The 15,161-nt window shown below is 35.0% G+C and overlaps 1 protein-coding gene across 1 annotated transcript; it reads right to left on the reverse strand.

Annotated features, from left to right (window-relative positions):
* Nucleotides 1–590: 590 nt before the first annotated feature.
* On the reverse strand, nt 591–7,358 carry LOC120625395. Its single transcript, XM_039892439.1, has 5 exons — nt 7,124–7,358; nt 4,612–4,772; nt 2,714–2,789; nt 1,748–1,774; nt 591–1,248 (listed from the first exon to the last, which is right to left on the reverse strand). Exons 1-5 carry the CDS (start codon nt 7,356–7,358, stop codon nt 1,115–1,117), a joined length of 633 nt encoding a protein of 210 aa, XP_039748373.1. The 3' UTR covers nt 591–1,114.
* Between the last annotated feature and the right edge of the window lie 7,803 nt (nt 7,359–15,161).

The raw sequence follows: 15,161 nt of genomic DNA on the forward strand, positions 1-15,161 counted from the left end.
TTAAAACGTATTTTTGTACTGTTTTTTTTAATTAAATGAAATTTCATTTAATGTTTGGCCGGATAAAGAAAATTACATCATGTATTCATATTATCTATTATAATATGTTATTTATTGTATTAAAAATAAACGAAAAGACTGGATCCGTCCATTTAAATAAAGTAAAATATGTTTTTTTTACACCGCCTATAATAAATAAACATTCCATCACAAAATTGTTGGCTTTAATTTTTACGTTTTTATATGGAATCTCTTATTGTTATTTTATACGATTTTTAATTTTATAGACAAATTTTTTTGGCGTAATTTATGTATTTTGCGTTGTGTTCTCCGATAGTTTTTCTTTTTTGTTGTTGATAATAGTATTTTTTAAACGGTTTTATTTAGCTCACCCCGTTTGTTTTATTTTTTATACAATAGTTCATAAGGACAATAAAACGAAATGTGCTTATATAAGATATATTTAATTAAATAAATAAAAGTTTTCTATTTATATCTATAAATGCAATTTAATTTAATCTCCTAATAATTACCTTAACTTATCACCCTTACTACAACACTGACGTACAAAATCTTTAGATTTTGTACGTCAGAGGGAGAAAGAATAAAGAAAAAAAAAACAAAAAACTTCATGGGTGTGAGTGAGTTGTCAAAATTGACTTTCTAAATTTGTCAAAGCATATCCTCTTTTCAGAAGTATATTAATACTTCTACAATATTTATAGTCGGAGAAATATTCAGTTTAGCCATGGACAAAGAGTGGTTTAAAAAAGTTTCTGCTTACCTTCACTAATGGTGAGGCATTTAAAGAAGAAGAGAATCTATGGTTTTAATTTCAAAGGGTCCGTAGGGTCCCGAGCATGTTATCCTGTTTTTACACATAAATAGTTGTGTAGATTTGCTTTTTCGGTTTGAAAGGCGTGGTTTCCGATGTATTTATAGGCATATGAGGCTTAATAACGCTCCAGGTTGATGGGCAAAGGACGGCACTCTGTAGGCCGTGTTGCGTGGGACATGCCCTGCCAAGTGTTGCCCTTTTTATAAGCAATGGTTTGTCACTTAAAATCAGGTGCTTGGTCTGTCGACTATAAATTAAAAATAGAAAAGTAGAACACTATGATTTCTTATCAATGCTGTGTTTCAAATCAATTTCGTGATACGGTTCGGGAATAAAACTTGTCGATAAAGTCTTTTGTTCTGTGTTCCAGCCAGGGTTGTAGGAGAGGTATGGTGAGTCGCTGTGTGTACCTGGAACAAAGCCCACATTTTATTTTTTTTGTTTTTCCTTCCGTCACGCGTAAACAATTTATGCCAAAAATCAAGTTGATTTAACTTAATTTTAGGCATTGGCTACTTTTTGACCCCCCATACCAAAACGATGAGGTTTTATAAGTTTATATTTCTTTTGTTTGAAAGGTGAATTAGTAGAGTTTTCTTTTATGTTTTTTTCTGTTTTGTCCACTACAAGTTAGTCTTCAAATGCAATTTGACCTGGTGAAGATGATGCCTAAGATACCAGGCTAACCTGTTTGGAACCCCAATCGCTTCTCTGCCCGTTCTCTGTTATATTACCTTAGTCGCGACAACCGCGCGAAAGAGGAGGGGTGGTGGACCAGTGTTTTATTTTTGTAACCCTAACCAAAAAATATTCATATTATAATAACGCAAAGAAGTTGAATGTGAATACAAACAAAGATCAGGGTAACATTAACAAAATCATATTCAAATATTTGAAAAAAAATCTTACCAGCATCATGTATGCTGCGGTAGTGACCTGCAACGGACAAACAGATCATGAAATAATTAAAATATGATTTTGTCTTTCATGTTCCGAGTAAGAGCCTATTACACTGAAAATTTACTGCAAGCTGAGACAAATTCAGATCTTGGGGCTTTCTACCATCGTTTGAAGCAATCGTTATCATTACCGGCCCATCAAAAGACACGGGACTGCTCTCAGAATGGCCGTAGTCCACCATGCTGGCAAAGCGCGGTTTGCTACACTTCATACGCTTTTGAAAATGTTATGGAGAACTCTTAGGCTTTCAGGTTTTCTACGATGTTTTCCTGAACCGCTAAAAAGGTGATATTTTGATTGCTTTAGTAAAAACGCCCGTAAGTTCGAAAAGTTTCATGAGCATGCCCAGAAACGAACCAAAAAGGAGGCCGAAGCGTTAACGATTAGGCTATCACCGCTTCCAGTGTGAAGTAAGTTGTATTTTATTAATATTAGCTATTGACGTTACGGCATTATGTTCTTCTATTTGATTTCAACAAATATAACTACAATTAAACAAGAACTACAATTTTTAAATATTATTGGTTTATGCGATATAGTAAAGGTAAAATTTATAATTATATCTCACAGCTCACAGGATACTAAGTAAACATTGTGAACCAGAGGAAAAGAGCAAAGGAATACATAATCAATAAAAAAATAACTAAGAGAAATTTCGCACCTACTTCTTTCTATGTTTTGCAATTTCGCATAAGGTAACCTTTTAAACTGTACTACCGGGACTAACTTACATATAACTATTAGTTTTATTAATTTAATATTGTTGACGCTCTCGAAGTCGTTGAATCAGAATATTAATATTTGTTTAGGGGAGTAAAGGATGGACATATTAATGTAATTTTGAAATAATAGATACACCTTTTAGCGATGGTAGTAGGTAAGATCTGTAAATTCAGTTAGTAAAATAGTATTCACCATGTTCGTAATGTGGTGACCACGAATGCTCTTGATTTTGGTTTTTGTGCTTCCACGCCGTGAAGAATGCTGCGACCTGCAACGGTAAAATGAGGGTAGAACATCATTTTTGAAGGTCAATGTAAGGGGAAAGAATAAGAAACAGTACGAGCAGATCAACGAGTTATCAACCTATTAATGTCCCATTGCTATGCACAGATGTTCTCTCTCAGGAATGAGGTTAAAGGTTTGTTTGGGGAAGTACCACAGAATTAAGATCATATAGAAACCGTGTACACGATTAATATTGAAGCATCAAAAACCATTCCACTTTAGAATGGTTTCTCGAACAAACGGTTAGTCACTTACATACCATTTTGACAGTAATTATTTTACCTCTTTTGTTTCTAAGCTTTCACCATAAAATGTGAAAATGGGACAAAATTTGTGAGCTAGCAACATTCCGCGGGTGTAACGTGAGACGTGCCCGGGGCTTTTTTACTGTTTTAGGACATAATGCACTGCGTACAATAATGGCTGAATGAGGATTCTCGTTCTTAATTCAAAGTCTGCTACCACGCAGGACTGTTGTGTTCCGGTCTGAGGGCGTGGTTGCCGGTGTAATTACAGGCATATGAGTTCGCGTCAGGTTGACGAGCACAGGGACACACACCACCTCGTAGGACGTGTTCCTTGGATGCCTGGCTAAATGTTGCTCTGTTTATAGGTGAAGGCCCATCTGTATGTGGGAAACCAATATCCCAGACCGTCAATTATTATTACAATTTTTTATTTTAATTGAAATTTAATTTATTCTAATTTTTAATTCTAGATTTTAATTAATTACTGTTTTTTTTTCTTGATTTATTTATTTTTAAAATCTGTCTTTTATATTTATTTTGTGTTAGCCTCTAAATAAAAAGGTTTTTTTTTATTATTATTACAAAAAAATATATATAATACCACGAATAATCACCACGTCTCTGCAATTCGAGTTAGCGGGTTCTCTCAATTCAATTATCAACTTTATAATTATTTAGTAAATTGCAGTGATATCTACGGATGAAATCTTTGCATATCACGCCGTCCCAATTTGGGTTGGGCAACGAACAGTGACGATCAATTAAGGACACATGTTTTATTACATTGTTTTTTTATATACCTACTTAGTTTAAAAGATTCGGCCACGCTTAGCTATTATATACTTTGAAATCTTAGTCTGATACTATACATTTGATGAATTCCTCAATGACAAGGTAGAATGGAAGCAGCCAGCCTCGCTCTCATCTCCCGCAAGATAGCAAAATGATTGTAAATGTTGATGTTGGAAAAGAGCAACTACTGAGTTTCCAAAAATATTTTTGAGATTTGAGTGGTATTTGAAGCGTGTTCACATAAAACAAAAAAGAATCACTTCAGATTTACTATTACTGTAGATGAAGAATATATAGATATATGAAACGTTTAGTAAATTTTAAATTTAATTCAATGGCTACTTTTGGAGTTTTTCGTGCATATATACATATATATATGCTGCTGTTGTTTGCGCGTTTTACAAAATCCGTCCGAGTGAGTCATTGAATAATAAATGAGATACAATTTTCAATAGGTACTTATATAATAGGAAAATTGTATCTAAGTTCGCAAGATTAAATTGTAAATTTGAAGAAAAATATTGACTGCTGTAATTTGATCATTAAAAGTAAAAAAAGTAATTAATTTAAACTAACAATTTTAAAAGAATCTACCGATTTATATCTTAGAGATGTCAACCGGTAGTTTATTGAGGCGTGTTAAGCCCGTTTTGTTTTTCTATAATTAGACCAGCAACCACTCCCTTCAGACCAGAGTCCAGAACACAGCATTGCAACAATGGCAAAAATACAAAGTACTTAGATATATATTACATATCTTCTTACCTTAGCGGAACTGACGGCGATCTTGAAGACCAGGAGTATGATGCCAATGGCGACAGATTTAGCAGCCATCAGGGCAGTCAGTATGAGCCAAGTGGACGTGGCGCCCACGTGGAATATTATGGGCAGCAGCACCATCGCCATTTTCTTCATACCCCGGGATTCTGGAAATTATCTTATCATGAATTGCTATAAAACTAATAAAATGCACTATACTTTGAGAATATTGAATGACCTTTACTTCAATATTCGTATCAATATACTCGTAGTACATAATTTTTAATTTCATCTTTCATTAATTTGTCTTATAGTTATCCATAAATTATGTAGTGCTATCCAGTTAGTGTAAGTGGTACGGCAGGGCAGGAGTACTAACAAGATATAAAATAAATAAATAAATGATCATTTCGAACTGCGTAGCACAGTGGGACTGCTATGGTTTATGAGTATAGTCCCAGTTTTGATCCCCAGCACGGGACAATTTCTGAATTTTTTGTGAGCTGCTCCGGTACGAAACTTCGGCCATGGCTACCATCCTACACATACCTAAGTAGTTAGCGTTCCGGTAAAATCCCACGTATTGCTGTCAAGGGTCAAAAGGTCATCTAACGTAAAAACGGATTGGGAGTACAGGTTTAATATAACTGCTATACCCCTAAGAGGTTAGTCCGGTACCATCAACTACACCATCACTTAGTGGGTGGGCCGTGGGTTCGATTGCCACAACTTGAAAATGTTTGTGTGATGAACATGAATGTTTTTCAGTGTCTGGGTGTTAAAATGTATATTATATGTATTTATGTATATAATGTGAGCTATGTTAGGAGTATCTCTACGTGATCAAATCATAAATGAGGAGATCCGTAGAAGAACTAGAGTTACCGACATAGCTCAGCGAGTTGCGAAGCTGAAGTGGCAATGGGCGGGGCACATAGCTCGGAGAACCGATGGACGTTGGGGTCTTAAGGTGCTGGAATGGCGACCCCGCACCGGTAAACGCAGCGTAGGTCGGCCCCAAACGAGGTGGACAGATGACATCAGGCGAGTAGCTGGGAACCGTTGGAGACAAGCGGCCCAGGACCGTGCATTGTGGAACTCCCTACAAAAGACCTATGTCCAGCAGTGGACGTCAATTGGTTGAGATGATGATGTATATAATTCATAAAAATATTCAACAATCCTCTTAGTATCCATAACACAAGCTCCGCTTACTTTGGGCTTAGGCAGCGATGTGCGCATCGTCGTAGTATATTTATTTATTTTTTACAACGAGGTTACTGCTATACATTTGATGATTTTTTTAATGGCAATGTTGCTTGGAAGCATCCGTCCCGCTTTCATCTTTCACAAGATAGAAAAATGAATGATAAAATGAAAAAAATATTTTTAATTTATAAAAAAAACCAACTTCAACATACGCCCAGGAACTAAAAAGCTAAAATAATTAGTACTTTAATAATGTAGTACATATTTTTATGTATCATCAATACTTTTCTCAGCGCACGCGAAATAATGAACTTTACAGGCAAAAGTTTCCTACTTTGGGTTACAATATTGTTGATTGTTTAAGTCTTCGAGTAATAGGAAAACATAGTTTATAAAAAAAGAAAGATTCCGACGAATTAAAAACCTCCTCCTTTTTGAAGTCGGTTAAAAATCTAAATTGTTGATGTTGGGAAAGAGCAACTGCTCGGTTTCCTGTCTCAATGTTCTTTGTAGAAATTTTCTTTTGAAGCGGTCGCAGACTCCATATAAAAAGGACAAACTTGACGTTTTAAAAGTATGTAAAATGAGTTTTAAATTTAAATTTGAACCGCGGCATATGCCCCAATGTTGAGTTAGGAACACGCTTTGCCTCTCATATATGTAAGGGATATAGGACATAGACTCACCATGCTGTTCCAATGAGTGATGGTGGGGTTTACTGTTATCACAGCTTAGTGACCGATGATGGCTTAACTTGCTCTACGTGGCAGATTCCTAACTCTAGGTTGGTACTGAGAATTTCGTAATTAAAAAACTGAACACCTTACAAGTTTTGCCAAATCCGAGAATCCAGGGATATTGCGATTTGTAGTCGAACATGCTATTGACTAGACATACGAGACAGTTGACACATTACACAGGTATTTTCAGGCACTTCTTTTGTACGCATGCGCGCGTTTAGTTTATTTAAATTTCTTAAAATATATATTATTCTTTAACTATTATTGTAATTATTTTTTATTATTTTATTCCATATTTTCTTAATTGGCTTTTATTAATTAAAAATTCTTATATTAACTTAAATGCCTCACTACGATGGTATCACAATGTTTTACAGTTTTATTTTAATGGTGTGTTACTATGTTATTTTTGGAAATAAAATAACTAATATAATATTTAAAATAAGGAGATGAAGTGCAGTGAGTTAAATACAACTAGGTATTGCGAGATCAGTGGATATAACATATAAATGATATACACATCTAATTATTAATAAAAAAAATGAAGATTTTTTAAAAATAATACTCACCACTTCCAATATTATTAAACTTCGGCTTAATTCCATTATAATCGAGCATCTTCCCTAACTCACTTTGGCCCAAATGCCTATCGTTAACATTTTCCAACCACTTTGCAAAATTATTAGCATAAAAAACTAATTTATTTTCTAATTTATCTTCTAACGCCGTTATTAAACCGTTTTGATCATCCCCCTTTGCAGTGACGGATATTAAAAAAGCAAATGTCAGAATTATCCGCGCCATGTTGGTAGGTCCGCGTGATTCGAATTTCGTATTCCTACTGTTGCTACCAAGTTATTTTACGATGAAAGTAAAGTTTTGAGTACATAACGCCTAATGTAATTGTCGATTGTTTTTTTTGGAAAGAAATTCTGGTTAAATAAACTACCGGTTTTAATCGGGTCTGTTTGGCTAACAATGTAATTGTTTGCTTAATAAATTTAATCCCAATTTGGCCCGTCAATCGCTATTTAGTTGTACTGGTGTATTTGGTGCCCTGTATACCCCTGTGCTTGGATTCATCATAATAAACCCATTATAGACCCACCACAGGGCACGGGTCGCCTTTCAGAATGGGTTTATTTTAGATTTGTAAACTTCATACAACTTTGTGTACATGGAGAAGTATCAGGCATGCAGGCTTCCTTACAATGTTCTCTGAAGCCGTTGAAGCAAGTGCTGTTTTAACGACATAAATTAAAAACGCACATAACTCGGAAAAGTTAAAGGTGTCTGCCGAGGATAGAACTCAATTCCCCCGAAAGGGAGGCCGAAGCTATAACCACTAGGCTGTCATCGCTTATGCTTACATTTATGCTTCATAATCATCGCCTTATCAACCACATATCACATGAGAAGAGTTTAAGCTGTTAGTTCACCACGATGGCCGTGGTTTGGTAGCCTTTGAGAACATTACAGATAACTGTTACGAGTGCAGGTTTCATTACGATGTTTCTCTTCACCGTTAAAGCAAGTGATGTTTTAATTGCATAGAACGCACATAACTTAGAGAAGTAAGTGGTTGGTGCTGAGATTAGAACTCGGCCTCTCGAAAGTGAGGCCGAAGCATTAACCTCTAGGCTATCACCGCTTTATGCTTACGGTCAAATAATCTTAGGAGGCGGTTATTGCAATATACAAAAGCGAGAGCTTTGTAAGTTGGTATAATTGCATAAATTTGTATAATTTGCAAAATAAATACATAAGAACTTCTTAAAAAACCTGACTTTCCTACAGGTGGGTATTAGCTGAAGCTTTAATAGGTATTTATAATCAAAATTATAACACTTGCACTTAAAACTTTTTTGGATACTATGTATGTATAATTAGCGTAAAATTTTAAAAGCAAATCCTAGATGAAATGCTGTTTGCAATTAACTAATTATTACACTTTGGAGAACGGTATGTTATAACGGCGCGATTTCTAATTACATTTTTATCAAAAAAATATACTTTAACTAGATTTCTTCGCACGCTTTTTTACGGAGATTTTTTTTTTACAAATACCGTGCTGTTTGTTTTTCCGGAATAAAAAGTATGGCTATAAATATATAGCCTATGTTACACTCCGTCCTCCCAACTCACTCTATATCAAAAATCAGTTAAGGAAATAAAGATTGAAAAACGAAAATAGAAAAAGAATAGATTCAAATGGCGGCCTTATTGTTTAGTAGCGATCTCTGCCAGGCATCCTTACTAGTAGGAAAATACAAGGAAAACAGATTACGGTGCACAATAGAAAGGGGGAAAAATATAACATTAGTACCTGCGAATAAGTGCACGCTCATTCATAAATTGTATACGTATAACATACGACTATTTAAACAATTAATACGTCCATTTCCAATTTCCATCTAGTAATCCTACTAATATTATAAATTTGAAAGTGTGGATGTTTTGATGTTTGTTACTCAATCACGCAAAAACGGACCCCCCAGATCGGGGTATCTCTCTAATTGTTCCCGCGGGAAAAGCATAAATAAATGCTGCACACCAATAATTTATTAGTAATCTTATTGTTATTTTATAACATGCCAGCTTTTCGCCTGCGACTTCGTCTACGTGTAATTCGGTTCTCATGCTCTTAACGTGTTTTTTCTGTAGGAAAAAGATGTTTTTCCGGGATAAAAAGTAGGCTATACCGCTTTTTGTCAAACATCGTCCTTCCTACGGGGAGACACGTTAAGAGTGTGATAACCGAATTACACGCGAATTATTTTTAATTATGTGCGTGAAATAAAAATATAAATTTTGCGGCTCTAACATTTTAAATACGTAATAGCTGAAACGCAAAAATGCAGTTATTTTTTTCTCTTTAACAGCGCAATCGACAACACGGGTGTAAATTTTATTAAATTTTTTATTACTTTCACATTTTTTAATTCTTTTTGGACCCAATTCTGATGTCTACGCAGTCGCGGGCAGAAGGTAGAATATTATAAAGGCGAAACTTTGAAGGTTTTTTTACTCAATCACGTCGCAACGATTGAACCGATTTGGCTGAAATTTGATAAACAAAAAATCCTCCTCTTATACGGGCTATATTTCAATTTTAGGGTATGCAGTGCTTTTGTGCATGTATGAAGAGCACGCCACTGCAAATAAGAGAGTTCCCGCTTTAATAAACAACCTTAATAAACGCGCACAAAGTCGCGGGTATTAGCTAGTATTATAAAATTAGAGACCGGATTATATGCAACGTAAAAAGCTTGAAATATGTATGAAAAATTGAAAAAATAAGCACACATATTTACATCTTGGGTACATGCCTAATCTCTCATAGGAGAAGAGTCTGAGAAAAGGATTTAGAGCATAGACCGACTACGCTGCTGTACACATTTGAGCAACCTACACGAGTGAACGTGTAAGTAAAAATTCGACAGATTGCAGATTGAAATCTCTGAAATTGCCCTTGATTCAAGTAGGCACCTATTAAGAAATATTAGGGGCAGTTAGTTTCTTGCGACCATCTTGCTGGGGATTTTGTATTTATACCTTTACGACAGAATTAAGAACAAACAGAAACCGCGTCCACTACTAATGAAGCATCAAATACCACTCCACTTTAGTAGTGGTTCGCGAACATGCAGTTAGTTTACGCCATTTAACAGTAATTATTTTACCTCTAATGTTCTAAACGTTTTACCTTAAAATGGGGAAAATGTGAAAAGTTTGTAAGCTAGCATCATTACGCGGTTGTGAAGCATACATATAAATACTTAGAATATACATATAAACACACATAGACACTTAGAGTATACACTTTTCAACGGCGGGTACGATGCCGCATAGAAAACGTTTGGGGTATGTATTTAAACTAGCTTCCATACCGCAACAGATGAACCCGCTAAACATCTTAGACTTCATCAAGAAAAATCAATAAATAAATAAATAAATATATTACGACAATACAAACATCGTCATCTAGCCCCAAAGTAAGCGTAGCTTGTGTTATGGGTACTGAGATGACTGATGAGTATTTTTTTCAATGATATACAATACTTAGAATATGCATATAAACACCTAGACATTGAAAAACATTCATGCTCATCACACAAACATTTTCCAGTATTGGGAATCGAACCCACGGCCTTGAGCTCAGAAAGCAGTGTCGCTGCAAACTGCGCCAATCGGCCGTCAAAAAGTACTACTTCTAAATTCTTTATCTTTGCTCCTTATCTTGTAAGGAAACGCATGAATGGTAATTTGGTAACAACAAATTCCCACAAATTACTAAAAAACTGTCACCCCCATTTTTGTCCCATTTTAAATAAGTTTTCTTTTGCCTCAAAGTTGAAGGATTACCTATACTTATCCATTTTAAACAATGTGTTTAGGTACTTTTGTTTTTATAAACTTATGGCAACCTGACAAAGTAGCAATGTACAGGTTCGTTTTAATATATTTTGTTACGGAAACCTGAAACTACTCACCAAAATTAACGAAAGGGGACTGTGTAACTGTGTAGGGAAGAGCTGTTTTTACTGTCACAGCTATAAAAAGATATTTGAAACCCACTGCTACTTCAATACATAATACTTTTGTTCTCGGTGATATCAGAGACGAGAAATTTGGATTTGAAATGCTTCACTTTGTATTATTTTGTATCATTGATGCATATGTCATTAAAGAATGTCATTTCGTATTTCTGATATCGAAGACTCGGAACGCGCCAATTTTTATTTTTAACTAGAAAAGCATTTATTAGTAACAGTTAGCGGCTTTATTGGAATTTTTAAACTACATTGCATCATTGGAACAAGAGTTTCTTCAACTTGTAGTGTGCAAATAAAGCGTATAAATAAATAAATAAATATGTTCTTGAAGTTCATTTCAAATCGGCATTGAGGTTAAAGTTAGGATTCTTGTGTCAGTAAACTTTTTAAATAATTTTTTAAGGTTCATTAAGCTTCGAAACTTGAACTCAAGTCCACACGAAATATTGTGGTTAGATCAAGATCACAAAAAGCTAAGACTTTCAGAGCCAAGTAGGTAGGTAATACTATACTTATCTTTTTCAAGGAGAAAGTTGAATGTACACACAATTCTATCTTGCTTTCAAATAGGTGTTAAATTTTTTTGCAACTTTTTTGCAATGCCGAAATCTGACTACGCTACGAAAAACCCATTATGGGAATTGAACAACTGTCGCAACCCTTATATGTTAGCCCGCAAACAATTTAAGAGATATACTCTTAATCACTCTGCATCTCATCACTTACCGTCAGACGAGATGCAGACCAGAGCTAAACTTTTTACTAGTTTAATAAAAAAAGTGAAACAATCATGTCGAGACTGGAGATCTTCATGTCACCGAGTTTTGTTGTTACGTGCAAGTTGATTCTAATAAAAGCCAGCCAGCTTTTAGCTTTTTCTCTCGATTTCTTGGCTTTTAGGTTTGCCTAGTACATTGTACTACGCCAATGTCACGCGTATTGAAAGATCCATAATGGGAATTGTCCAAAAAAAAATTATATATATACGGCACTAGCTCGTAACAATCAAATAAAATTAAAATAAAGCTAATTGGTTATTTATTATTGGTATGCTAGTAAAAAAATAAAGAGATGGATTAAAAACATAAGAACTTGTTAAGTACCGATGAAAAAGTGAAATTATTGGTTTAGGTAGCTCAGCTTTCACTGTTTGTAGTTTTAAGTAGTGCTAATTGTTACGAAGACTCGTTTTATGTGGACAATATGCGATAATTTTTGTATTCCGTAGCTCATAATGGAAAACGGAACCATCCTGGCCTGCCTGGCGGTTTTTTACAGGTTATAGGTACTTTGTGTGAGACGCCGTGAACGATGGCATCCTTTTGTGGTACCAATCCCTTTTCATCAACGGTTCTGATTATTTACCGCTAAAGTTTGGAACGCTCAACTTCGTTGCACCAAATCGGTTATTACCGGAAAAAACAAATAGAATGACATTTTTTAAAAATGAATACTAGCTAGATCGATTAATCGCCCCCGAAATAACTAACAATTTTTTACTGTATACTAAATTTTATGAAAATCGATGGAGCTGATTCCGAGATTCCAATTATATTTCGTGTTGCAACCAATTACGGCATGTAATGTAAGTAATATTACTATAATATTACTTACATTACATGCCGTAATTGTCTTCGGTTGCAACACTCACATAATTGGAATCAAACATCGCTAGGTAAGTTTGTTTGATTCTTAATTATAAAAGACATGATATTAATACAGTGTACATTTATAGTGGTTCACTGCGAATATTGAAGTAAAGGACATAATCCCTTAGTCACCTCGTACGGCACCCTGGGAAAGAGAAACACTATATTCTGTTCTGCTGTCACCTCAAAACCTTCCATGTATTTTAGTATAAATTGATCCAGTCGAGGATTGAACCCCGTAAGATTTACTTCGCAATTTATTTAACGAGCTAAAATTGCCCGCGGCTGCGGAATCGCAAACGAAACTTCTCATTCGAAGCCCATTGAGTTATATTAATAGAGATGTCTTTATTCAATTTACATTAGGACAAGTGTTAATTCCTGTACTGGTTAGTCCTTGACTGCAATCTCTCTCGATGGTTTGTGATGATCCAATCTGAGGGTTATGGCAGTCGTCAGTTAGTTTTATTAAAACCCATACCTCCAACCAATTTACGCGGCATCAAATTTAAAGTAAAAACAGATAAAAATTTTTTTTTTTATTTAACAAACAAAATGAATTCCTGAATGTCTATAATTATAACAATTTTCCATTTAGCTATTCATTGATATGATAATAGAGTCTATCCAAAACTTTATCAAATAACACTGGTTTGAAACAGAACAGCTTTATTGATTCCAATGCGTAGATATAACTTAACCGAAGCAAAAGTTATAACTTTCGCAGTTTTACCACCGCAGGGATTGGGAATTTATAAGCGATCAAGCAGGTTATAAACAACCACTAATCAAGTAGTTCAAGTGTCTATTTGTAATAAAAAAATAACAGTTTTTTACTGACTGCTTAAGAAAGTATTTTTACACGGTATATATAAAAAAAACTCTTTTATAGGCTTTTGTCTATATGTTCCAGGTATTAGTGGAGACTGGAGTCCTTATTTCGCTACATTAGTGGAGGAATGCACAAGTAATTTACACAATTCACAGGTTACAATGGTCACTATTTCATCCAGAATTCTACCCCTAAATGGGTCTAATTGGGGTTGAATGTTCTTGGAAAAGTTATGGACACTAAAACTTAGAAAGTCCGTTTATTTTATGCTTCTAGTATCCGGGAATAATTGTTTTTCTAATTCTACCCCCAAAACGGGTTAAACGGGGGTATTTTTTATCAGAGATAAAAACGGTAAACCTTTGCTTAAAACGGGTTAAACGGGGGTTGGAAGGTAAGTATTTTTATAAGAGTTAAAAACGCTTAAGTAAGATTGACACGGCTGGTATTCAGACCGGAATTGGATAAGCTTGGAGGTATTGTTATTTGAAGTCGTATATTCTCTGAGTTCAAATTTATTAACTAAAAAATTATATGCAACTCTAACTTTTCGAAATTTTGTGCTTTTTAATCTTTTAAATATTACTTGCTTTAACGGTGAACGAAAATCATCCAAATCCAAAAAGAAAGCTCTCCATAATGTTCTCAGAGGCGAGCGAATTCCCACAATTCGCACTTGGGTGGTGGACTACGATTGATACCCTTCTCATTCTGAGAGGAGAGCCGTGCCCTGTAGGGACATGATTTGGGTTATATGCCCCATCCTCATACATTGTTTATCAAGCTTAGCCGTAAGATTTTAGCCGCCAAGAAGAATTTCTGTTTTCCAGCGTGGTTGCCGGTGTATAAGAAGGAGCGCAGCATTTTGTAGAACTTGTTCCTTGCATGCCCTGCGAAATTTCGCTCTGTTTATGGACGACGGTTTTCCACTAACAACCAAATGGGCCATCTGCTTAGTCCTTCGATTAGTAGGCACTTAATAAAAATTAATTGAATTAAATTACTGTTTTTTGTTTATAAATCACATCTTCATTTCACATTCAATACAAATGGTTGACTTGTATTGAATGCTCTACGAACGTTCCAAGTTAACATCTGAGGATGCTCCGGTTTCGAAGCAAAACTTATATCTGTTTGGTGTGGAGTATAAGGATCGAAGAAATTATAAATTACACCATACAGATTCTCCTGCTTTTCGTGGAGTATAGCAAATTAGGCTTAATTTACATAATATATCATGGATTTCCGCAAAGAATCGCCTGCTTCTATCCAATAGATGTCAGATTACTATAGCTTTCGGCTCTGTCAAATTCACATAATAAATAACACTATTCGCTAATGTATATTACTGATGTAATCGCAGAGAACCCTACACCACAGATTTTAGTAACTTTATACTATCACAGAGTAACATACTGGGAATTGAACTCGGTCCCTTCGAAAGGGAGGCTGAAGTCCTAATTACTAGGCTATCACCGCTTTCGAACCAAATGAGACCGCAAAAGGAAAGTGCTGTTAGTTGAGCGTAAATTGGTCCAAGTTTGGATGACTAGTCACAGATACTACATTT

This window comes from Pararge aegeria, chromosome 7 (assembly GCF_905163445.1).
Source record: "Pararge aegeria chromosome 7, ilParAegt1.1, whole genome shotgun sequence".
Lineage (NCBI taxonomy): Eukaryota > Metazoa > Arthropoda > Insecta > Lepidoptera > Nymphalidae > Pararge > Pararge aegeria.